Here is a 26,578-nt window from a genome sequence, read left to right as displayed (position 1 = left end):
GAAAGATGCTTTCAAAAGAGCTCTGGGATAAAGTTGTGGATCGGCACAAGTTAGGAGAAGGATATAAAAGATTTCAGAGGCTTTATCTCTCCCTCTGAGGACCGTTCAGAGTATTGTCCAGAAGTGGAGGCCTACAGATCCACCCAGACCTTAACTAGATTGGGCCGTCCCTCCACACTGGAGACCGAGCCAGGAAGAGATCGATCAGGGAAGCTGCCAAGAGGCCCATGGTGATCTTGAAGGAGTTACAAGTCTGAACGGCAGAAGTTGGTCGATCTGTTGTGAATGTTTGGCAGGGCGAGGAGAAAGAAGCTTCTTCTGAACATATGTCACTGAGTCTCGTAAAAAAAAACATACTGAAGATTCTGATGCAATGTGAAAAAGGTTTCATGGTCAGATGAGACCAAAACTGAACTTTTTGGGCTGAACTCTGAACTGAAGAGCTATGTTTGGTGGAAACCAATCATAGCACACCACCCAAAACACACCATACCTACAATGAAGCATGGTGGTGGCAGCATTATGTTGTGCGCTTGTTTCTCCTCAGCAGGGACTGGGCAGTTGGTCAGGATTGAAGGGAAAATGGATGCTACCAAGTCCACCCAAATTCTTGAGGAAACCTGCTGCCCTCTGTTAGACACTTGAAGATGTGCAGGTGATTCACCTTCCTGTTAGCCAAAAGATGTGTGTGTGTGTGTGTGTGTGTGTGTGTGTGTGTGCGTGTGTGTGTATGTGTGTGTGTGTGTGTGTGTGTGTGTGTGTGTGTGTGTGTGTGAAACTCGCGGTGCAGACCGTGACATGACGACACCGCCCCACTGAGGAGGAACTATGAAAAACTCAGCTCAAATGTTTTGCTAGTTCTCAACAATGTCAAAGCCTGAGCTAACCAGTTTCCTGTCAACTCACCTGCATCACTAGTTGACACCTGGTTGTTTTGGAATAAATCTGTGATTTTTGACCGTTTTGATGCACTCTCCTCCAGCATCTGCTTCTTCTTCATTCTGGCCTTTTCACCCCCTCCTTTCTCCTTTCTCTTCTTGCCCTCCATCAGGTGTAACTGAGCAAATCAAACACACAAATCTGATTAATTTTCCACTGTAAGAAAATCATCTAGTCCAACCTTGCCCTCTTTCTCTATGTCTGACCAGTCTACATTAATACATTAATTTATGAACAAAAAAACTAATTAAATCGTTGGTCATTTTATATTTGTGGTCATGAAAGTTATGTAATGTCTGAATAAAAATAATTAGATCAAGACAGGAGGCTAAACAAAAATAGGTAGGCTGGATTAATGAGAGTCTGACACTTTTGCAGCCATTATGTACAGACACAACAAGTGTTAAATATAGTGGTTGGACTCTCTGTATGTTTGGTTTATAGAGATCTTAGGGATATTTACAGGAACTTGCTTGATTCTGAAGAGTTTAAACTCAATGTGCCGCAGTCTGTTGGCCGGTTCACTTGAGTTTATTGGCCGCCGGCCCGATAGCCACTCCTCCCCTGATGTGCCCATTATCGGTTGACAGTTCCCGCACCCCTACATCTCGACTCAGTTGGCTCGTTCCTTTTCGCGCACTTTAGAGTTCCGACATTTCCAACAGTCCGTGAACGCAGCTCATTCTCCTGACTGGTTGTCAGCATGGAAAGAAAAGGTAACGTCGCTATACTTTACTCCAAAAATGCCCTTTTTACACCTAGCACTTGTAACGCAAACACGCGTGTTTCTCCGGGACATTTCTCTTACATATTAATCACGATGATGCTTTTAGCAAGTGTAACAAGCCTCGTTAACAGCAGATGAAAAGTAAAAGTGGACCATGCGCTCTGCCGTGTGTGTGTATGCGTGAGTGAACGGTGTGCTAGCTCCAGCTATCGCATTAGCATCTCATCTGTGGACAGGCACGCGACACAACTTCCAGGTTAGAGTAAAAAACAAATAAGCCACAGTGTCCCCAAAACTATAAAGGGGATCGGGGTGTGATAATAGATAAGGCCCTTTGTGGTTTTCGCAGAGAAAAGCACCAAGTAACTGTTAGCAGCTAACTATAAATGTGTAGGAACACGCAGCCAAGGCCGGTTTAAGTTACCTAGCTTTAGAGAGGCGTCTACTCCAGTTAAGTAACCATAGCTACTAACATTTACTAATGTAACTCATAACTTAGAGTTTCTTTACACCTGCAGGCCCGGAACACACCTAGCTTTGAGAAACAACACAGTCATGTTCAGCAATCATAGCGAGGTAAAGAGATACGTATTTGTGTTATATCTGTATAACCATATGCCTGTTTTCGTATTACTTTTAGTAATCGCAATGCAGGCAAGGAAGAAGAGGGCAAAACCCAGGAAACCTGGCAAAAAGTAAGTTGAAAGCACTGCTTGTTTGTCTTCATACACAGTTGACTGCCCGGAAACACAAAACAGGTTCACTCTTTAAAACTGCGCATTTGCTTTTCCTCACTTGGCTGTAAACCTGTCAGCTTTTTATATAAATAATTGAGGGTTTTTCCACTTTAACATCATGAAGCTTTTTTGTTAAGACATCGCTATTGGTGGCTGCAACATCAATGTATCTGCAACATTGTGACTTGCAACCTCTTTGCATTTTAATTTAAAATTTGATGCACAAAAATACAGAAAGGACTTTGAAGTACTCAAATAGTTAATTGTGTCAGCAAATAGGCTATGTTCCACTGTCTCAAACTATGCAGTGTTGGGTCCTTGACTTTGAGGGAATTGGACCTGAAAAGTGCTTGAATTTTATGTTTAAAGTAACTGGGATCCCTGCTTAATCTTATTCGAAAGCATGTTAATAGCGTAAAGATAGTTTGAGTGCTTGTTTTGCAATATGAGCCATTTTGCAAATTGCTCACAACGACTCTTGAAAGTGGATTTGAATGAACATTAATAACTTTAAAGATATCATAAGATTTATTTTTATTTTTTTATTTTTTTACCAAGTCTGTAGAGGTACACATGGTGTGCCATGAAAATCATCTGAAGTGATCAAATCAAAATAGTTTATCCTGAGCTTTTGACAGAAGTCAGGGAGAGTAGAGGGCTTTCTGTGCAAATTGATCAAAAATCCTGTGTAAATAATTCAAATGACCTCAAGGCACCACATAACACAGTTTTGTGGTTGAAGTTGCTACGGCAATATGAATGTGAACCTAATCATTTCAACATTACAACAACCCAATAAGCAGCTCAAATGTGCTATATATTTAGTCTTTGTGTATAATTGAGGCAGAGTTAATTTAGTAAGTTCTGCCATTTAGTTAGAAATTATGTTTTCTTACATGAATACACTAAATGTAGTGTGAAATAACTTCCCATGTATGACAACACTTAATACTCTGAGGTCCTGTAAATTTACATATTAAACACACATAAAGGCCTGAAATAGACACATATGCAAACAGGACCTACTGTATACCCCCCCCCCCCCACACACACACACTTGGTTCATATGTGGGACATTACCTCTTAATTTCCTTCATTAATCCTCAACTACCAGTCCCTACTATCAGTCTTGTAAGTTTGCCTCTCAAATCTTTACAACCCTGTCTTGCCACTTCTCTCTACATCTCATGCGACTCCCCTTCACGTGTCTGTGCCTCAGTTAAGTTTTCGGTTAAAGACACATAAATATACCTCCATGCTTTGATCCCTCTCATCTGAATAATCGATAGCTGCAGAAATAAGGATCATATAATCGCCATAGTATCGGCTCAGCTTGATTGGAACCTCGACTTAGGTAAGACTAAAACAAGTACCCGGTACTATCCACAACTTTTGCCAATGGAAAACCAAAAAGGGTTGAGTCAAGTCCGTCATTATCTCCCACCCGTGAATGTACAGACGACTATCACTTGGTTACTGTGACCCTGACAACAACTTTAAAAACCTTAGTATTCTCACCTATCCTTGAGTCATGAGGAGCATCTTTTTTTTTCCCATGATTTATTTATTTATTCATTCATTCATTCCTGTTAGTTTTAGGACACCACCTTGCACCTGTCTCTTTTTCCTCGTGCAGTGTCTTTGCCCATCTCCCCTTCCAGTTTAAAATGCATGATTTCTGTCAGTTGCCATAAAGCAAGTGGCCAGCATCTAAGCATAAAACAACCCTCTATCTCTCTTTCCCTTACACCCATTACACTCCTTCCCTCCTTCTCTCTCGTGTCAGTCGCTCTGTTGTGGCTGCTGTGCCGAGAGGACGCGCCAGCCACTGTTTAGTCAAAAGAGCCAGGGGAAAGGAGAGCAGACCCGGGCCTAGACCTAGATTTAACTGCACCTTTGCCAAGTTTAGTTTTGTTTAGACTAGTATAAGTTAATAGCTTTAGCCAAGTGTCCTCTGGGTCATGTGGCTCCTGGACTGGATATTCTCCGTCAATACAGTTGTGATGAAGCTTGCCAGCGGCCTCACATGCAAGTGAGTAGTGCAGTAAGTCTCCTGTTCGTATTTGTGCATGAGAGAAAGGAAGCCAGATTGATGGAAAGATGTAGAACTCAGACTCTGCTTGTGTCTGCACTGCTTGTTCAACATAGTAGTGTGAGTTTGGCTGACTTATTGATGGGCTGATCCATTTTTCATTAAGGAGCAGATGCTGACTGTTGCTGCTCTGAGGTATCTTACCTGCATGTGTATTTTCTTTGTGTGTTCAAGCGAGCGGGCAGAGAACAGGACTGATGATGTCCCTGGTGGATTTGTGCTGCCAGCTTTTGAAAAAGCTCATCGCTCCCTTTCTGCATTGCGATATCGTTTTTTTTTTTTTTGCATGTTCACTAAGGACTCCATGTTCACTCGGGAGACTTAACAGGAATAGCCAGCATTGCAGAGTATCTACCCACACATCTCTACTCTATTGTATTTTGCTTTTATCCCTCCTCTTCTCTCCCTTCATAGCTGCAATTCATTACATAACCCATCATATCTTGTATCATCTGCAGCCCACTACAGCTCTGTCTCTCTCTGTTGCTCTATCTTGCTCTGTCTTCACCCTGCAGGTGAACCATTACCCTTCTTACAAATATATGTTGCGTGTGTGTGTTTATTGTGAAGGAGAGGTGTGTCACTCTAGGCCATGAAGATGCTGGGTTTCCAGATTGTTGTACAAAGATTTTTTTTGTGGACCTAGAAAGCCTGCAGTAGATAAACTGGTGCTGTAGTATACTTGGGTGCAGTGTCCTCTCTGTCTCATTAACTTGGTCAGTTTTGCACAAGTTTTCACATCCAGCAGTTGTTGGAGTTCTAAAGGGAAGGTGCTGCAGCACACTCATTAATACTTTGTATGCATTGCATCCTCAGTACCGTTACCTAGTGCTGCTGTTTCATTCTGCTGCCCAGGCACTTGTCATTGATTTTATCTGGAGGGAGGGAGGAGGACTAAACTTTTTGGCCACACTCCATTGCCAAGAGCCAGTTCGTACTTTGTGCCCATGTTTATTTTGCTCTAGAGATCTGATATGGCTGGATGAGCGGAAGCAATACAACAAGGAGAAACCAGGTGACACTGACACACCCTGTCATCATGTCAGATGTGTGCACAGCAGGAATGGAGATGTCAAGTGATTGTGGCTCTGTATTACATTCAGGAGTCAGTGAGACAATCACTGACTCATACGGAAATGCGAAATACTTTCTTTTATTATCTAGTTTGACAGTTAGGCATAACTAAAAAAGAACATAAATAAATCTATGAATGAATAACAAGTCCTTAAAAAACAGATTTAAGTAAAATAAAAGACAGACACAGACAAGAATTGATTTCTGGTTTGGTCCACTAGTCTAGCATACGAATCTAACATAGTCAGAGCTAATGTTAAAAAATAATGTTGCCTTTACCTGATTTGGCATTTTAGGCAGTATCAGAGGTATTTCCAATACTGGAATCAGTATCAGAACAACTCCAGGGCAAAGCAACAGTCCATTTATTAGGCTCTTTGTGTGTGATACAGTTTCAGCATCAGCTTATGAAAATGGTTAAAAGATGTGTAAAAGTACAACCAGTTTTGTAAAAGGAAAGCAGGGACTTAAACAGTGGGATCTTTGTTGTTGGACTTAATGAGGCTGCCGGTATTTTCTTGGTAGCTCTCTCCTAAACTTACCATTTTCATTAGTGTCTTTGTATTACTTTATCTAGTATTCTCCTTTGAGAGAAAGAGACACAGAGGGTCTCAGCGAGCTTGTTTTTCTAACGTGAAGTAAAATGTATTACTAAATCACTGTTTCCCCTACCATTATATTAGGGGGCGCCCCGTCCCCCTTGAAAGTCAAGTTCATTTTATGTAATTGTATTTTCTGAATAGCGTCAGATCACAACATGAGTCATTTAAGGGCGCACTCACACCGTCCGCCCGTACCGTGCCCCGGGCTTTAGGGCGGGCTTTAGGGTACTTGTCCCCCCCTCCCTCTCCCCCCGCTGGCCAGCCCGTTTGTACTCACACTGCCTGGGCCTCGTGCAAATGCTTCTTGCCTGCCTATACGTCATCACGCCATAACACATCACACACATTGATTGACGTCATTGCGATGCGTCGCTTTGTTTACAAATCTTTCCATAGACCTCTGAGTTTTTGTGCGTCTTGTCGACTGTTTTTGAATATTCTTATCCGACCAAATCTGCAGTAAACACTCCACCTCCGATTCACACCAACGTGAACCTCTCGCTGCCATTGTTGTTGTTAAATGTCTGCGCATGGTCCGTCTTTTTTTTTTCTTCTATGTCCGAACAGGCGCACATAAAATGACGTCAGAGCCACCGTAGGGCTCGTGCTCTTGCTCGTACACGTGCGCACGCTCGTGCTCGTACATGTGCAAACACGCTTTACAAAAGCCCACCTCTCTCAAATGGGCCGTGGACGGCCAGCTGGCCGCTGCTAGGCACAGTGCGGTTGCACTCACACTGGTCAAACGAACTAGGCTTTACCCGTAAAACCTGTTTGGGCACGGTACGGAAGGACAGTGTGAGTGCGCACTAAGGATATCTTTCATATAGAACAGCTTTACTTTGTCCTTTTAGTAAACAAACAAACAGCCATATGTTATTTATCTTATTTACACGACAGCATGTAAATACTGTCTCTTCATGGTTGCGTGTTTACAATTCTTAGAAAACTTGGACCGCTTTGGAGATTACTTACTTTTTCAAAGATGGTTTGTTAAATTGTTTGGGAAGAGGCTCCACTCCTAACGGGGGGGAATTAAACTTATCAGAGATCCTTTATTATTTAGTTCAAGAAGATGATTCACTCCTACAAAAACAACTAAAACAGAATTAAACAAACTGAAATTCTTTATTTTGTGAAACTAAAAAGTGATTTTTCATAAAACTTTGGACTGTTTCTGTTGGAGAATATTATTTGGACCTTTTGGACAATTATTTAAAATACATTTTCTGAAGCCGAGTGTAGCTCATTGTGTATTACACTGATGGAAACTCATGAAAACCTTGATTCCTTTAAGTTTTTTACGGTTGGCACGCAGTTAAGATGCCGTTTGAATTAATTATCAAGTCTACATGTTTTTAATATCCTGTTTAACTGAATATTATAACTGCATATGTCGGCAGGTGTGTTCATTTGGTTGAAGTTTTGAAAAAGTTTTGTGCAAAGTTATGGCCAACAATTATGAATTGAAAAGGTACATTTCGTTACACACTAATTTTTTTAATTTAGGAAATTATTACATTCCTCTCTTTTCAATAAAATTTGACCCTGCTGAGATAGAAAGTAGTTTGTGTGGATCTCATGTGTCGCAACTAATGCCCTCAAATATGATCCTCTATTTCTCACTTCATACATATAAACACATTAAAACCTTCCACTTATTCCCATTTTTCTAAACAGCCCTCCAATATTTTATATAGTATGAATATGCTAAACTTCCTTACAAATAATAACAGCCAAGCTTCCAAACAACACATTTTTGCGGTGCTCAACCTCCGTAACCTGCACCTCCATTTCTTTCTCGGAGAACCTTGCTTTTCCTCCTTCTTTTGTGTCAATCTAACATCCTTATTGAGATAGCGTCCATATTCATGAGCTACTTAGCATATGGTCTATAGTGGTAGGAAAAGTGGGATGACACTGGGTGGAGATCGTCCCAGCACAAGACTCAGCATGTGGGAATGTATCAGTATTTATAAAGGAAAGATTTATAAAGACCAGTTTTATAAAGCTCCTATTTTTTGCAGCACATTCATGGTTTTGTGGGAATGCAATGGTTTGGGAAGGATTCTACGCACAGTTTTATAAATGAGGCCCCAGGTCATTTTTTGCACCGGTGTTTTCTCATCTGCAGAAACTGAGGATGTTCAGAACACTCCATATTGGGTGTCTTTGGGTGTGTTGCAGGCAGAACTTGCAAATTGACTTTGCAGATAAAACTCGGATCAGTTGCCTTCAGAAATTATGTGCAAAAAATTAACCTGAGGAGGCTGCACTGTATTGATTTATTGATTTATTAGTCTTGTCTACTTTGCTATCTTAAATACTAAAATGTTGGTTGTAACTTACTGATCAGCAGAACATCATCATCAGGCTCCACTGCTAGCATGGCAAAACCCTCAGACATACTAATAATATTAATTTAATGATATATTACTGACAAAAGCCTGAATGACTAACATACTCATATTGGTACTTGATCAACATAATGAAGTACTTGGTGTTTTAAGTTGGCCCTGAATAAGGAGATGCCACTTTAACTCTGCAGCCCTCACCAACTCTTCAAAAGGCCAAAGTTACACAAGTATAAAATATTTAAAAAATAAATCACTATATAAACTAGAGGCCATGTTGCGAACTAGAGGCCATGTTGCGATGGGATCACACCAGCTGCGATGCCAAATCAGGTCAGGGGCATAAAGCGGTGAGGCCCCCCCCCCCCCCCCCCCCAACTTATTCATGGACACATATGAACACAAAGTCGAAAACTCCCATACTATGTCACAGCAGTCTATTGTAGGTCTGCAGTTTGTCAATGCCTCAATGCCTTTTTTACATCCCTACATCCGGCCCCCTGCTTGGGTTACACCTGTTATTAAACTGGGCCTTTCTTTTTGGTGGCACCTGTAAAGTTTTGTAACTGTATCTTGCACAGTTTTGACGCTACTGCGCTGACAAACTCTGTCTGCAGATAGACTGAAATATAAACCTCTATAGCAGTGCCGTACAGTAGGTGTCCCCAGGACCACGTTCTACTGTGATGACGCACATACACACACAGACTCAAAAACTGATACCAGCAGTGATTGAGAGGGTGATCAAACGTGGGCACATGCCTCTCTGGTGGAGGGGTGTACCGTAAAAAAACATAGCACAAGCCTTTTTACAGAGTTCGTCATTTTTAATTTCTTTAAGTTTTTAATGAATCCAGATAAATTTAATGCATTTTTTAATTTTCATGGGATGATACTGTTGTCGTTCCTTATTGATTCCTCTCATATCTTTCTAAGGGTTCAAATTTTCTTTGTTGTGAAGCAGAAATGCATAACCTGGGCCACCTCGCAATTAGGAGCAAATCCTGCCGATGCTGGAGCATAATGTGTTTACAACAAACAGAGTAGCATTGCAAAAAATAAAAATATAAGTGAAACATTGTTGGAATGGCAGCCTACGAGATGAAGCGGTTGATGATGATGAATAGACAGAGAGAGCGAGAGATAGGAAAGAGGAATGGTGTTGTTTTGGTCAGGCAAGGGGGAGGACTGGGGGCTGATGTCGTCCCTCACCTGCAATGCAGTGCTAAGCCACATCACCCAATCATCTCCCAGCTGTCAGTGAAGGGGCCGGGCCAGCGGCTGACGACAGCCAAGGAGAGTTCTCGGTCAGACAGAGAGAGAGAGAGAGAGAGAAAGAGAGAGAGAGACAGCGAGTGTGTGGGAGAAAAAGTGAGAGAGGGAGACAGCGTGCGTGCTCCAGGACTCAGCCTTAATGTTTAGCCTGCAACGGATCCTCCACATTTCTCCTCTTATTTCTCTTCTTCCTCCCCCCTGTGTTTGTTTTCCCACCACTTTTTCCATCCTCTTTCTCCCTCTTTCTCCTCTTCCCATTCTGTTAGCCACCCCCTTCCTCTAAAATCTCTGCTTTTCAGTTATCAGCTCCGATCGCTCTCTCCTCCACTCTACTTTTCTCTCTCCATCCTTCTCCCTTTCCTTCTTTTGGTCCTCTTTGTTTCTCCTTGCTGATGGAGTGGGCACGTTTTTTATAACACCTCCAGTCTCTCCTGTCCTCCTCCCTCCATTACGTCCCATGGGCATCCGTGCATCTTGCAGGTAAGGTGTGTGTGTATGTGTTGCAGAAAACCTTGAAATACCCTGCTCGTTGTTCATGTTCACATTGTCTGTCTGTCAGAGGACATTGAACTGTCTCTATCCAACTGCTGATGTACCGCACGATCATGTGCTGTCTTTTGGCATTACCTGTGAGAATGCTCATGTTGGGCTCATAATGTTTTGTAATTCAGATTTGCTAAATATTTTCTTTATTCCTTTCTTATGGATATTGTCCCTGTTACCTCCACCATTCTGTCCTTTTTTCTAAACTAAAAATAGCATTAATTTTGTCAGCTATAATAAGATCCTGTCCTGGGATCAAAGGTCCATGTGTCACTTTTTTTAGCTCAGTCCTTTATTTATTTAACGGATTTTAGCCGATAAAATGTCTGAACATTTTAGTCATAGTTAACATGAACCATGAACATTTTTTTTTGTCTGTTTTTAAGTCTAGGAAAACTCTTGAGAATTTTGTCTTTTTGTTTAGTTCTGTCCAGTGAAAACTTTGTGAACATTTGGTCTTGTTCAGTTCAAAAAAGTAATTGAACCTCTTCACATGTATCCCCCATCTCCGCTCACATTAGCCACAGAAATGTACAGTGGATTCAGTATCTACTCTGTCCGTGCGGCAGGTGCTGCAGAGAAGTCAGGTGCAAAGCACAATAGTAAAAAAAAAAAACATCCCACATTCAATTACATGGATGCATGAATGAAGAAGATTCCTTTTAAAATGCTTTTTAATACATATCAGTGGTCTCATCTTTTTCTTCAGCGATGTGAAGACATTTTTTTTTTGCTTTTGTCTCAACTTTTCATAACATGAAGAGATTCAGTTTCTAAGTTTTTTAATCATCTCGTGTTTGGGAAGAATATATTTGAAGAAATATGCTTGAAAAATGTTTTTCACATGTTTTGGTATCAAAGTTACCACTATACTAAATTCAAGCCAATTCAAGCCCACTTGTACTTTGCCGTTACCGTTTTTTTTGTGTTTTTTTGTGGGGAGTTGTCTTCCACTTCTCAACTCTTATTGACGAGTGTGTTTTGATGTATTTGTACACTGTGTGGATGCCAGCAAATGAATACATTAAGTGTTATTTTTCCTCCTTTACCACACAGTGACAAAGCTGACAAAGTTCTTGCTAGTAAGTGCTGAAATTGCTTAAGCGACAATCACAGTCAAGTCTAGAGAAATAATGAAGGCAGCACATTAATCTCTAAGTATAATGCTACAGTGAGAGTGAGTGAGAGCACCAAACCCTAAAAACACTAAAGCAGTTTTGATGTCTACTCTCCTTAATGCTGCTGTCAAACACAGGGAGACCCAAACATTATTTTTGATTGAAAACATGATTTGCAAAGTGTTACATTAGTGTTACTAATGTTAAAGCATAATCACAGAATGAATAATATTCAAAGAGTTTTTTGTATCAGTTTTTTCTCCAAGGAGGATGGCCAATATTATTGGTTGATATTTGGATTACCGTATTTTCCGCACTATAAGGCAGTAGATATGTTTAATTGGCTGCATATATATATAATTGGTAATATAATCCTTACTTTAATTTGACTTTCTTGAATTCCAAACTCTGTCTTGGAAAAATGGTAAAGGACCTAATTTAATAATTAATGCCTGCACTCCTGAGTTCAGCTCAGCATTGTTAATTGCCTTTTCCTCCCTCAGGAACAAAAGTTGAGTTCTGAAGGCGGCTGATCATGACACAGCTTTGTAACCATCCAAAGATGCATCCACATTTGTCCTCCTCCTTCTGTTGCTTAGTGTTAAGCCAATGAACTGATTAGCTAGGGATGCTAATCCTAATTAGTTCTAAGTAATTTTTGCAAGCAAGTCCCATAAAAAACCACAACCCAAGCAATCAATCTGACTTTTTGTATCCACAATCACATTTTAGAAGACATGGCAGTAAACACAGTTAGGAGTGTTTGCTCTTAACTGTGTTTACTGCCATTTCATTTTTTTTCACAGGGTGTGTGGCAAAGTCAGCTTCTTAGACCCGCTCATAGCTTTAGAGATAATATGTGACTTGCTTTAATTAGCTCCAAATCCTCCCCAGCACCATCCCGTGTTTACATTTTGACTTGGTAATTAAAACTGAAACACCAAGTCAAAATGCGTAGCACACAGGACTGATGTGCTTTGGAAATGAATCTGCTCAGAAAAACTAAAATGAGAGCTTTTGTATGTGAGGCCCCTGTGTGTTTATGTGGATGAGTGCAAAGAAAAACAATGTTGTTTGTGAAGTAAATACTTGTCTTCTGCACTGCATACAGATTTTTGCTGCAAGCTGTTAGCTGTTGTTAGCTGTTCCTCCCTCCACAGTGCACCACGATCAGCCCTCTGCAGTAATACAGCGAAGCATCATAAGGACTCCCGATCTTTGCTTCCTCAATAAAAAACAAAGATGGTGGAATCATAATCCTCTGAGTCTGAGCAAACATTCCTGCACTAACACAGTCTTGTGTACTCATTCTCTGATCTTTCTTGATTTTGTATTTTATGTAGGCTTCCTTTAGTTTTTGTACAGCTGTTGTGTTGTAACAACATTACAAAGCAAGCGACAAGCAGAAGAGATGGTGTATTTTGTTGAGAGATGAAAAAGAAAGGTGTCTGTTTTCAGCATAGCAAGGTAGTATAAATGGTATGTTTTTGGTATTTGGACAGACTATGATGAATACAAGATGCCCTGGTCCATCTGTCCAAGCAAAACATCACAATGCGTTGTGGTGTTCTTAAAATTGGATTGATTGGCCTACAGGGGGCGCAGGCTAGTTTCTTTAGCTGCTGCTGATGGTTTGAGGGGTGTAGACTTCGGTGATTGACAACATGTTTGTTACTGTGTGATATTGATTGCGGTCTCTTCTTTCAGCACCACGGACAGCACCAAGAGGGTAGTTGGTATAGCAAATTGAAAGCTTTTTAGTTTGTATTTACTAAATGCATAACAAAACAAGATGATGATGATGATCATCCACTGACATCAGGACCATCCACACGTCTGAAAATGTGGCTGAAAACTCACCTTTTCAGACTGGTGACCGGCATGTACATGAATCAGTACATGTAGCACTTGAGGCAGATTTACCAATTTGATCTTAATGGTTGAATGCACTTATTGCTTTGGATAAAAAGCACCTAAATTAATTTAATGTTTAATGCCTTGACAATATTTTGTTTATTTCTGTGTGTGCAATTTCCACATGGCATGCTTTTAATAACTGTCTCAGGTAGCGTATGTGGTGTTCCCAATTAATCGTTTGTGCAGCTGGATGCTCTCCGCTGGAGCGCTGGTTGTAGTTGCATGCTGCATGCTGCACTTTCACCATCTGCAGGGGCGTCTTGTTTTACTTGTTAGACTTCAAACTTGACTCCTGTGAGTGTGGTTCTTTTCATTGAACCTAACATGGTCTCTGTTACTCTCCAATGAGCTGTCCTATATCAGCAGCTTAATAATTAATTCTGCTTAGTTCAGATTCACACAACACAACAATTCAACAATAGAATAAATGTTTAATTGTATTACGTCTTGGTCGAACAAGTCCCATTGTTGAGGACCGTTTGGTTTAGTGCTGCTCAAGCTTTAGTAGATGGATTTGAAGAAAAATAAAACACACGTATCCCCTTCCTTCTTTAGTGATCTTTTTAAGTAAATAGTCTGGAAAAAGACTGACATCCGGCGTGTGGCCATCTATGGCCACACACAAGGGTACCGTCCGCTTAACTCAGCCCAAGACAATAGTTATTGGTTTAAAGTTTTCCCCATCCTAGAATGATAACCCAGTGTAGCCAGAACATAATCCAGCACAGTAGTATGATTTGGCAATGCAAGGCTTTTAGTAAATTACTTGAAATTTCTTTTTTTCTTTAAAAGATGTCTATTTGTTGCTGCTTTCTTCTATCCCTTTGTGCTTATATGTAGTTACAGAAATATTAAAGTGACTCCTGATCTTTGCTTGCTTATACTTTTGTTGAACTTGAAGTGCAATATGAACATAACCATTCAAGTGAAAATGACAGAATTTCACTTGAAATGAACACAAATGTATGCACTATTGTATTCTAGAGTAATGGAGTTTAGAGGTTGGAGGAGTCCTATTTGTTAATCGCATTAAACTGAGTAGCAATGTAAAATGTGATGTGAAACACAGCAGCAATCTTCAAATCATATTCCCTCAAAATATTTCACATCAGATTTTTGGGAGAAATTTGAGGTAATATGTGCTTATTATTATCGAAATAAAATAAATATTGAATTATATGCCATCCGAATGTTAACTCTTTCCTCAGTGTCACACATTTCTATTTCTCTCTGAGTCACTCTGAAGTCTTTCACCCCCTTTTCCATTGTTGCTCTCCCTCCCTTTGCTCTTCCTTTCTTCCTACCTGTCTTTTCAATTTCTTCTCTTCCTTAATGCCCCCCTCTCTCTGTTTGTCTTCCCCACTCAGACCAGAGCCTCATGGCCGTGGAGGCGGCTCTCAGCCAGGTCAGACAGACTCTCCACTCCCAGAGCAGGACGAGGAGATCCTGGGCTCTGATGACGATGAGCAGGAGGACCCCAACGACTACTGCAAGGGTATGTGTTGTATATCCAAGCCAATAAAACATAGTAATAGTACACTGACATAGTTACTTTGTTAGTGTTAACGTATATTTTGATAATAATAAACACATGAATTTGGATAAAAACAGGGTTTAATAACTAATTTGGAGTCGACCTAAATGTTTTTGTGTTTTAATGTGTGGAACCGTTTCTGTCTTGCACTCCAGCTTTTGATTCATGTGAATTCACACAGTGTCATTCACATACACTCTGTAAACAGTAATTCAGCGACATTGTTTAAGTTCATCTTTCTTTGGTCAGGTGGATATCACCATGTGAAGATCGGAGATCTGTTCCATGGCAGATACCATGTGATTCGTAAGCTAGGCTGGGGGCACTTCTCCACCGTGTGGCTGGCCTGGGACATCCAGTAAGTTTTGCTCCTAAACTTCACTGTCTGTAATTTATAGGGTGAAATTTGCAAAGGTCATTAGGTGGATATCACCAAGCCACAGCTGCTGCCACGTTGCAATGAAGTGTGCTTTCTTAATATTGTAGTAATAATATTGTAGTAATATAATTAATATTGTAGTACTTCCAAGAAAGAAAGGTCCATCATATGCTGTGTCCCAAATCCAGCACTTCCACCCTCAAACTGGCAACGCACTCAATTGCCGCCATTTTGTCTACGTAGTGGAACAAGCGGGACTAAATTCAAACTGGAAAATGGCAGAACAGCAGTGCAACAGAGATTAGATTACTAGATTTACTTTATAAATGTAAAAAAAGGATCACAGGGATTTTTGGCGGTGTGCTGAGCCAGAAGAATTGTTGGAAAAGCTCTTGGAAAAATAAACAGAAGAAGAAACACGATGTCGACGTCATTTCCTGTAACTGCGGGCGGCAGTGTGTGATTTGAGACAGCACTTACTGGGGAAAACTCACTGCAATGCGCTATTTGGGACACAGCAATAGTGTGTGGATTAATAGCAGCCATGGAGCGCTGTGTGCATGCATAAGTATGTAATGCTTCACGGTGAGAGCCAGGAATTTCAGCCACATTGCTGCCTATAGACGTGATATTTATAGATTATTTGCTTAGAAATTCTGTAACTCTAACCGGCACATATTGATTACCATGGACCTATAATAAATTATGGTTATAGGTTCTAGTAAAGACCTGATCCTTTTTTTGTTTTATGGGTATATGCACTGAGAAGTCTGATGTTCCTGTAATTGATATGAGTTGACACACGTGGTTGTGATGAGCTAAATCACTGATTTTGTGTGTGTGTTATCAGGGGGAAGCGCTTTGTGGCTATGAAGGTTGTAAAAAGTGCTGAACATTACACAGAGACTGCTCTGGATGAGATCAAGCTGCTCAAATCTGTAAGGTCCCCATAAAATTACATATTTTCAGTCTGGCTCCAGTGATTCAAGTGCCCACAGCTTTCACACCCTTGTGTTTTTTTTCCAGGTGAGAAACACAGATCCCAGTGACCCCAGCAGAGAGAAAGTGGTGCAGCTTCTAGATGACTTCAAAATTTCAGGCATGAATGGCACTCGTATCCTTTGTTGTTAAGAAGTTTTTGTGTTTCTAATACTCGCAATACACATAATACGATGTCCATTTTGATCACACATTTTGATATGGAAGTTGTAGGTTTTGCAAAGCAATATCTTGTTTATAAGCTAAAGTGTGCTCTTGCTTAAATGGTACATACTGCCCAGTTTTCTGACTGAACCAGCCAATAGTTAATATGGTAGAAGGTTTTCCAGTGCTGTCGAATGATGGAAGGGGACAGTGCAAAAGCAACAACTCAAATGCTCGCATCCTTCTATTTTCTCTTCCCTTCTGTTGCTGTCTCAATGTAATGCATTGAACATACTAGGGGTGACCCCGAATTGTCGAATAGATAGATAGATAGATAGATAAATAAATGAGGTCAGATGCTTGGGTTCTTCCAATAAACCGTGATAAATAGCCTATTTGGGTATAAATATAAGCCTATTAATAAATATTGTTGCTATGAAAATAACTTGTGCCTTTTACTTTGTACTATCCAAGATCCGCACCGTCAGAGCGCATCTTGGCTGGGCCTTAAACAGTCTGCTACTGTTTAATTATCAGCATCATTTAATTCGAATATTTGCCCATTTGTTGTTTTTCATTATAGACATTCAATCGGACAGTCTAAAACAGCGCTGTGAAAGTGAAACTACAGTTCTAAATATACCGTCAGCTATTGTCAAAGAAAGATACAAACGATACACATTTATTTTATAACAACAAATGCTTTTAATAAGATGCTACTATCAGAAATCCCATCACTCAGTAACCCTCTGCCTGACACATGTGACCGCGCAGCGCTGGACTCGCGTGCATCCGCCACTGTGCGCCATGTCCGTGGCTCGCCACCCTGAATTCAGAGGGTTTTTCGTGAGCAAAAAAAAAAAAAAAAAAGATTTGACGATCAGTCGACTATAGGCAAAAAGTGACAAATCAGATTAGACTGAAACATTTAGTCAGGGGACACCCCTAGGACATACTGATTATACTCATCTCAGGCCAAATAGCTACTTCAGTGTCAAACATCCAAAGGCAAGACTGCATCACCTCAGGCCAGACATTAATTTAGCTCATCCTTATTGTGCTTGAAGACTATTTGTCTGCATTACTTTTAAAGATTAACATATCTCAGTCAGTGTTCTACCCGAATTATTGAGTTTCAATGCAAATGTCAGTAACAAGATACAAGTTTACTGCCCAACATTTGGCAATTTAAAGCAATTTTATTACACCCCCAGATTCACACTGCCCTGCTGTCCGCGGTTGGCTGATGTTCATCTGACGATCGAATAGCTTCATGCTTTGGCACGTTTTTTTATGCGTCTCAATCCCAAACGCACCAAAACTCTCTCCATCCCCGTCCCTCCCACGCCATGAAGTATACAGCTGTGCACTCAGGCAACATGCCCAGACATTCTCTGGATGCTGAAATTAACTTTTGTAGTATATGCTGAAAGATTGTTCAGTCATGGAGAACCTTGAAAAGTCATTGAAGTATTTTTAAAATATAGTTATATTTCTCAAAAACAACTTTGTTTACTTTTTATAACTGCTGTCCCTCAGAAAATTGAAATAATCTGTCTTTTTGGTCAAATGTGTAGGTATGTATAGGTTATATGTGTGTTACTATGAACTTTATTGGCTTAGTGCCGCTGTAGATTGAGTAAACAAAGTCATTAGAGAAGTCGTGTTCTATTAGTCCTTGACCTTGTCTTTCGTCAGATGTGTGCATGGTATTTGAGGTGCTGGGTTACCACCTACTGAAGTGGATCATCAAGTCAAATTATCAAGGCCTGCCCCTACCCTGTGTTAAAAGCATCATACGACAGGTACTGTACAGCTACATAAAATATCACCTATTTGCATTATTATTATTAGGAGACATTATCATTTCATCTTTTGGTTTGAGTGCAGTGTCAGTAATGCCTGGCCCACACTAAAAGATTTTAAGAAACAGGTGATAAAAATGTGATGGAGCCCACATATACAGACGTGTAATGATACATTTAAGGGTTTTGGTCCTATAGTGTGTGGAGAGCGATTTGGCCAAAACAACACACCATACTCACTAACAGACTCCATTCATTAACAACCAGTCCGAACTGTCAAAACTGGAACTCTTGCGCAATCAAACGTGACTGAGTAAACAAATGTTTTTGCTTGCCTGGGCCCAGACCGTAGAATCTGCCCGCTCCACAGAGTTGACTGAAGATTTAAATGGATGTAAACTAATTTAATAAAATTCTGTCTGATATCGGGCAAAGTTTTTCCACTACTTGTACAAGAAATTCACAAACAAAAATATCTGGATAAAGTCATGAAGACTCTGTGAAAATAGACTGTACGTTTTACAGCGCGAATGGCACAATCGTTACAGGTGGCAAATATATAACGTCGTGCAAGCAAGATTCAAAGTCAATAACGGAAGACAAACTAAATAGAATTTGACAGTCTGTTACTAGTATGCTATTGTTCCCATGTGACTGCGTCCTCGGCGTTCACCACTCGCAACAGGATATCGAATCATAAACATTGTACATGTTTACTATTGAAAATCGATGCGCCAGGATGGACCTCAAAGCAGATTGGGGGACGTAAAAAGCACTCTTAAAGTACTTCACACAACAGGTAAATATGGCTAGATCATTTTTAGAACCATCAATGAATCAGGGCTTTGCTGACTAGTGTTGGGAGGGGCAAATCAAGCCCAAAATCGGGCTTATATATATATATATATATATATATATATATATATATATATATATATATATATATATATATATATATATATATATATATATATATATATATACTTTCCATACTCATTCTCATACATGTGCAATCGTGCCCTGCCGAAGTCCACCTCTCTCAACCGGACCATGCCTGGGCACTTTTAAATGCAAACACCGTTCATTTTGATTCTTTCTGCTTTCTGCAGGTTCTGCAGGGTTTAGACTACCTCCACACCAAGTGTAAGATCATCCACACAGACATCAAACCAGAGAACATTCTGCTGACTGTCAACGAGCCCTACATCAAGAAAATTGCTGCTGAAGCTACGCAGTGGCAGAAGAGTGGCGCAGCACCTCCCTCGGGTTCTGCAGGTCACAAGCTTTCTTTTCCTCAGCACTTAACTAAGCGACTTTTTGCAGTTTGATAGGCATGCTGCTGACAACAAAAAGGTTTGATATTTAGATCTATCATCAGGTCCACTGCCTTTCACTGTTTAACTGACATGTTACGGATTTGGTGCATTATCCTCAATTAATGCCATTAATACAAGTAACTGATACTACGTTAACAGGTAATTTTTGTTAGTTTTTTTTTGGGGGGGGGGCGTGCGTGCGTGTGTGCGTGCGCATGTGTGTGTGAGAAACTTGACATCATATGACGCGCGCTTACCCGTGTCTCAGTATGAGTCACCACTGGATTGGTTATGGAAATTACCGGCTTGCTCAGAGAAGTGTGACTCCTGCTAAGCTGGGTGCCGCTGCAGAGACAGACAATTAGTACACCTCGGAGTGAATCAACTCAACCACCAGAGCAGAATACTAATTTTAGAGAGGCTAAAGGATGTGTCACATTGTAATTGTCGTTCACTAATGTAATCCTTTGCTTTTTCCTGTTTCCCACAGTGAGTACAGCCCCACCACCCAAGCCAGTAAGTCATGTGTTGTTTGCCGCACCAGATCTAGTGATCTGAAAACTTGAAGAAAAAAAAAAAAAACGTTTCAAAGTCAAATTACAAATGTAGTTTTCCCTTGCTTGCGCTCTTTTTCCCAAGATGGCCAAAATGTCAAAGAACAAAAAAAAGAAGATGAAGAAGAAGCAGAAGAAGCAGGCAGAGATGCTGGAGAAGAGAATTCAGGAGATGGAGGGAGGAGCAGCTGAAGGAGGAGAAGAGGAGGAGGACGAGGAGACAACAACAACAGAGACGACCGAAGATACGACTTCCTCAGCCACCCTCTCTTTGTCTGCCACGCTGCAAGACATTGCTAACCATGCTATCACAGGTGAATGAGATTGACATGGAGGACAGTGGATAGTTTTTTTTAGTTGAGAGGTTTTTATTGATGAATTGTTTTTACAAATTCAAATGGCATGTGGCTCATCTGAAATGAGCACCAGCCTGTATAAAGAATTGAATAACCCACAGTGTATTTTTTACCACAGACTTGACTCCTGACGAGCAGCCACAGCAGACACCAGAGCTAAACGAGCGGAGAGAGAATGCAGCAGAGGAGTCAAACAAGATGGAGGTGAACTGCAACGGCCACGCTTCCACACCAGAGAGAGAGGCCAGTTCAGAGGTACAAGGGACCGAGCAGTTGACAGAGGAGCAGGAGGACCAAACGAACGCAAACCGACCAGAGGCTAACACAGAGACGCCGGACACATTAAGTAACAAAGAAGAGCATCAGACCTGTAACGGTTCACCTGAGGTCATCCACCTGCAGCAGCTCCCTGCCTCTCTCAGCCCAGACTCTGTCACAGTAGAGCTGAATGAGGGTGATGAGGAGGAGAAGGAAAAGAAGAAGAAGGGGCAGGAGGAGATGGAAACTCAAGGGGAGAGCAAAAAAGGGGATGAAGAAGAAGACGGCCAAGATGGTTAGTTAAATTATAGAAACGTAGATGCCTCATGGGCCGCCGTTTCTATATCTTTGGTCCGGCCGCCCTGGACACAGGTTTCCACTGGCAGTTAGGTTTTTGTGACGACGCACATTAACACACAAGTGATCCACGACTAGCTGACTGCATATAAAGCCCTAGTTCATGTGTTTACAGTTTTAAGAGAGCATGCATCAGAAAAAAGGTTGTGCTTGTGAGGCTAATAGAGTATACCCTGTAATGTAGCACATAATAAACCTTCTGTGCCAATCTGTACACTCTCATACCTGCTACAGCAGCAGCCTGCACTCTAGGGCTGAAGCAATTACTCGAGTGACTCAACTTGATTACAAAATTCATCGAAGCAAAATCTCTGCCTCCATGATTCGTTTAGCGTCCTGCTTAGCGTAGGTATCAGTGTTCCACACGGACCGTTTTTGTGGATGCACACCAGAAAAGGCGAAGAATAAGTTTGGGATTATTTCACACTTAAAAAAAAAAGCCAAAAAGGTGCAATGTGTCCACTGTTAACTAGAACCACAGCAGCACGGCATCGATGATTCAGTGCCTGAGCTAAAAACACCCCGTTGTTAACGCCACTTCACCGAGCACCGCTGTTCCGGTTTAAGGAGGACAGTTGCCTTAGTGACCAATGCGTAACGTTAGTTGTCCTTGTGAATGCCTCTTTGTTTAGTTTTTCATGAATGTTAAACAGAATGTCACCTACCGGATTAGTCTTTATAGTTTTGTTTGAGGAAATGTGTCGGTGGCATTTTGTATGTAGCTTGCTGTTACGGTAAACAGGAAGAGAGCGACCCGCTCTTCCTGATATGTGTATAGTCTTCAAAATGCAATGGCTGGATTGTAAAGGGTTTTAATATTCAGCATGATTTTTTTTCTTGTTCGGCTCCTATGTGCTTAAATATTTCTCCCTCCTGCTTCTCATCCTCGTCTGTCCTCGTCTCCCTCTCCTCATTAACAGGAGCATCAGGCAATATGTTAGTAAACCCCCTGGAGCCTCTCAACGCTGACAAGCTGCAGGTTAAGATCGCCGACCTCGGCAATGCCTGCTGGGTGGTGAGTGCAAATTTACCCTTTTTAAATTTCAGTGAAGGACTCTTATTGTGCCCTTGAAAGGTTTGTCAACAGTGCCATTTTCTTTCAATTTGACCTTTTTTAAGTCTTTGTAAACACCAACTCAAACTATTCCTCTCTTCTCGCAGAACAAACATTTCACAGATGACATCCAGACGCGGCAGTATCGTTCTCTCGAGGTGCTGACAGGAGCTGGCTACAGCACACCGGCAGACATCTGGAGCACAGCCTGCATGGTAAAACAGACATGCAGTCACACACACTGGGAACACCTGCAGAGCCGTAAAGAATTGCTGTCATTAACACTGGGAAGACAAACTGTAAAGTTATTTAAACTCTTGAAGCCTGTGGAGTTTTTATTGTTTTCATGCGCAGTTTTAAGATAGTTTATCATCAAAACAAATTGTGTACTGCGTGTCCTTCAGGCCTTACAAACATGTTGAAATAATTAGCATTTTTTAATGTTCATCTACCTTTTATTGAGTGCAGGTTTTTTTTTTTTCCTCAGGCTTTCGAGCTCGCTACTGGAGATTATCTGTTTGAACCCCATTCTGGAGAAGACTACTCCAGAGATGAAGGTCAGTGTCCGTCCAAAACCTAGACAAGATGACGTGCTGAAATAAGTGAATGCATGGTTCAATTGGGATTTTGTAGACTTTACAGCGTAAATTCAGTATTTCAGACATTCATTGAAATGGTTCTGTGTCCCCCTGTGCTTCATCAGCGGCGTTTGTGCATTTCTCCGCTTCTCTTGTAGATCACATAGCGCTGATCATCGAGCTGCTCGGTAAAGTTCCTCGGAAGCTGATCTTGGCAGGCAAATACTCCAAGGAGTTTTTCACCAAGAAAGGTAAACACGCCTCTCCTGACACCAGCTGTCTGCTGTAGCTAGATCCAGTTCATGCTTTTAAAATATGCCGAGGTTAACGGGTGCAAAAGTTACGATTTCAGACGGAGCACCTGGCGGCTCAAGGGAACAGCCATCTGCTCAGTTTGAGAACAGGATGTGCAAATTAAATTTAGTGCATCTATTTCCAGTACGTAGAGGTGGCGCAGTAGATCTATGCCAACCAAAAACGATATTTATATAAAACCACCAACTAATTTCGCACCTTATAATATTAATTCGGCACTGTAGTGATTTGAAATGTAATGTGTTCTCCCAGGTGACCTGCGTCACATCACCAAGCTGAAGCCGTGGGGTTTATTAGACGTGTTGGTAGAAAAGTACGAGTGGTCCAAAGACGAGGCGCACACCTTCAGCACCTTCCTGTTGCCCATGCTGGACCTGGTGCCTGAAAGGAGGGCTACAGCGGCCCAGTGCCTCTCCCATCCGTGGCTCACATCCTAGAGGCCACCCACACGCACACCTCCACCCTCATGTTGTGAAAGGATAAATTACGTTTTAAGATTCCTGGGCTTGAAAACATACAGTAAACAAACCCTGTAACTGCATTGTGCCTGCATCCTCCTGTCCTGGCTCTCAGAGGCTTCCCACACACACTTTCATGAATACAATATAAAAAAAGAGACTGCTGCTGAGTTTGGATTACACTGGTGCACTGGTGATAGACTCGTTGTCTTCGTCCTATATTTATGGCCCTTTTTTTTTTTTTTCTTCCACTGGCTATATAGGACTTGTCAAACCCCCCATACCACAAACCCCCCACTATCTCCCGCTCTTTCTTTGCAGATCACCGGCTCTGTATTTTTAGCTATAGATAATGGACTCTTTGGGATTTAAAAGGAGGTTGCACTTCCTGGCAGGGATGTTAACAGGAACATGAAGATCATCAAAACCACAAACTGTTATCATTTAAGTCCTTTAATAAGCCAAATCTGTCTTTGTTTGCCAGCCGTCGTGTAAGCAGTGCCAGCTTTTATGCCTTTGGCTGTGACTTGTGTGCAAAGTGATCAGAATTAATTAGTGCATAATGCTAACAGCCATGATGAGAGCCTAATAACGTTCGTAGCACTTAAAGGAGCAATAAGCGAAATTGTTTCACCGCTAGGTTTGCATTTGAGCGTTGCCTGTAGACCAATACAAAGTGTGCCATTAGCCAAACCTCATGCATGTAAACATGAGACTGGAGATCAGCACAGAGAGCGGGTGTGTGACGTCATCCTATACTCCAGTTGAAATTACATTTCTCATTTTTCATGTAGCGGTTTTTTAATTCCTTCAGTATTGCTCCTTTTAAGTTAACTTTATCCTGAACTACAGTGCCTTTAGAAAGCCATCATACCCTTTTGAAATGGTCACTTTTTTTGTTTTACAGCCTGAAATCATAATGCATTAAAAAAAATTCCAGCGTGATTTACACATTTTGCCTTACAGCATTCAAGTGAATACGTTTTTTTTCTAAATTTCTGAAAATTAATAAAAAAAATGAAAAACGAGATTAGCAGGGTTCGAAAAGTTATACCACCAATGTTGTAAGGCTGCAAAACAAAAAAAAGTGACTTTCAAAAGGGTATCATAACTTTCTATAGGCACTGTAGATGAGTAGAAAGTATAAACTTCAAGGTCTGGAGAGAGACTCATCGGAAATCACACTTTTTTTTCAAGAAAACCAAACTGTGTCAGTGTTGTTAGTTTCAGCATTATCTCAAGTTGTCTTAAAAAAAAACACTTGCATACACAAAATCAGTAAGATTAATTTCATACTTCATGCCCAAGAAGACAACTTTACGCTGTGTCATACCTGGATCGCTTTTTGACAGTTAAAGGTTTCATATAACGTTTCCCACATTAACAGTCAAATCAAACTATATGTGGTTCCATGTCAAGTGTGCGGTGCATCACAGAGTCGGCCTTTAGTCTCTCCATCTCTGCAGCAAAAGCTTTGCACAGATTCTGACTGTCAGCAATGTCAATTGAAGGCACGAGCTGAAAGGTTTGAGCATTTTTTTTTTTTTTTTGCTTTTTTACACTTTTTGGAAATGCCTCCAAGAATGTCCAGGCGATTTCCAGTTGTATGAAAACTAGAGTTTTGTTTCAGGTGTTTCCACTGCACATTGAGGTGTTGGATTTGAAAATATTAGATTGTACTAAAACCTAAATGCTGTAATAATGCTTTGAATACCCTCAAAAACCTTTGTGCTTGTTTTTATACAAAGTATCCTTCATGTCACTGCTCTTCATTTGATTATTTTTCTGTAGGTAATACAAAATAAACATTTTTCAAAATCCAACTAAACCGTATTTGCCTCATTAATCGACAATGCCGTTTTTACATTTTCTGCAAACACAAATATGCAGCTCCCCCAAGATTCAGTTTCAAAATGCATCATCATTAACCGAATGTATCATTAACCAAATGCATCATCAAGACATCCAGAGGGCAGATACAGATTTTATCTTCACTGAACACTAATACATCCATTTCGAGAACTGTTTGGAGTGTATGTCCAACCAAAACTAGGTATTTACTGATCCGATACCAGTGTTGAAGTAATAGCCTTTATGCCTCGCTGTGTGGAGGTGACTGGGATCATTCTTTTATGTGTAAGGCAGCATCAGGCTTGATTTCAGCATAATTGCTATTCTAACTTTGTTAAACAATATGTAACAAATACATAGATGTATATTTACTAAAATATATTACTAATATAAAGAATTGAATTTAATCGATCGTCACCATTGTCAGGATACCTGATCCATCCATTTGAGTCATTATCCAATATCAATGCATCGTTAACCACAGTCACTCCAAAAGCTCCTTAATACCCAAAGTTGTTAGTTTGAATGTCAAATGATAAATTTCTAATGATCAAATGTAACAAGTTTTAAATGAAAGCTTACTGAAAAAGACATGACATTTTTAATGGAGGCAGTAAGGGAAGTCTGCTTATCATTTATGACAATTCTCTCCAAACAACTTGTTCACTTGTTTGTTTTACTCCAAAACACTCTCAATCAACTAATCTAAGACTGTAAGATCTGAGCTGTAGCTAGACAGTGACTCTTTCCATGTTTCCAAATGCTGTTGATGAGCTGTCACAGCTGGACAGAATGAACTTCTTGTGGAAAGTTATTTTTAGATGATAATTAACTGTCCTTGGAATCCCTCAAGTTGGTCGTGCTCCTTATAAAAGCCTCGTCCATCTCTTTCCCTCCGACGTCCACATTGGGCCTAGGCATTATCTGTAGTTGAGAGAAGAAACATCAGTGAAAAGAGAAGATGTTATTTAATTATCAGTTCAGACACTGACATACAGTGCCTATCATAAGTATTCACCCCCTTGGATGTTTAACCCTTTTATTGCTTTCATAAATCAATCATGGTCAATAAAATTAGGCTTTTTTCACAAAAAAATCTATTGGAAAAAACTCTTAAATGTCAAAGTGAAAACAGATTTCTACAAAGTAATGCCAATGAAACAAAATTATATAAAGAAATATAATTGTTTGCATAATTATTCACCCCCCTTTAAATGTAATGGTCTAATTTAATAGAGGTCC

The 26,578-nt window shown here is 40.6% G+C and overlaps 1 protein-coding gene across 1 annotated transcript; it reads left to right on the top strand.

Moving 5' to 3' along the window:
* Positions 1 to 1,612: 1,612 nt before the first annotated feature.
* Positions 1,613 to 25,245, top strand: srpk1b (SRSF protein kinase 1b). The gene is made up of 16 exons (XM_083939814.1): positions 1,613 to 1,655; positions 2,307 to 2,361; positions 14,746 to 14,873; positions 15,162 to 15,270; positions 16,142 to 16,229; positions 16,318 to 16,405; positions 18,133 to 18,239; positions 19,349 to 19,514; positions 20,046 to 20,071; positions 20,195 to 20,423; positions 20,584 to 21,018; positions 22,001 to 22,095; positions 22,242 to 22,349; positions 22,622 to 22,691; positions 22,871 to 22,963; positions 23,280 to 25,245. The coding sequence occupies exons 1-16, from the start codon at positions 1,643 to 1,645 to the stop codon at positions 23,462 to 23,464; spliced, it is 1,995 nt and encodes a 664-aa protein (XP_083795940.1). The 5' UTR covers positions 1,613 to 1,642; the 3' UTR covers positions 23,465 to 25,245.
* Positions 25,246 to 26,578: the final 1,333 nt, after the last annotated feature.

This window comes from Echiichthys vipera (assembly GCF_963691815.1).
Source record: "Echiichthys vipera genome assembly, chromosome: X".
Taxonomy (NCBI): domain Eukaryota; kingdom Metazoa; phylum Chordata; class Actinopteri; order Perciformes; family Trachinidae; genus Echiichthys; species Echiichthys vipera.
Note: the sequence above shows the minus strand (reverse complement) of the source record. Positions and strands in the feature narration are given on the sequence as shown.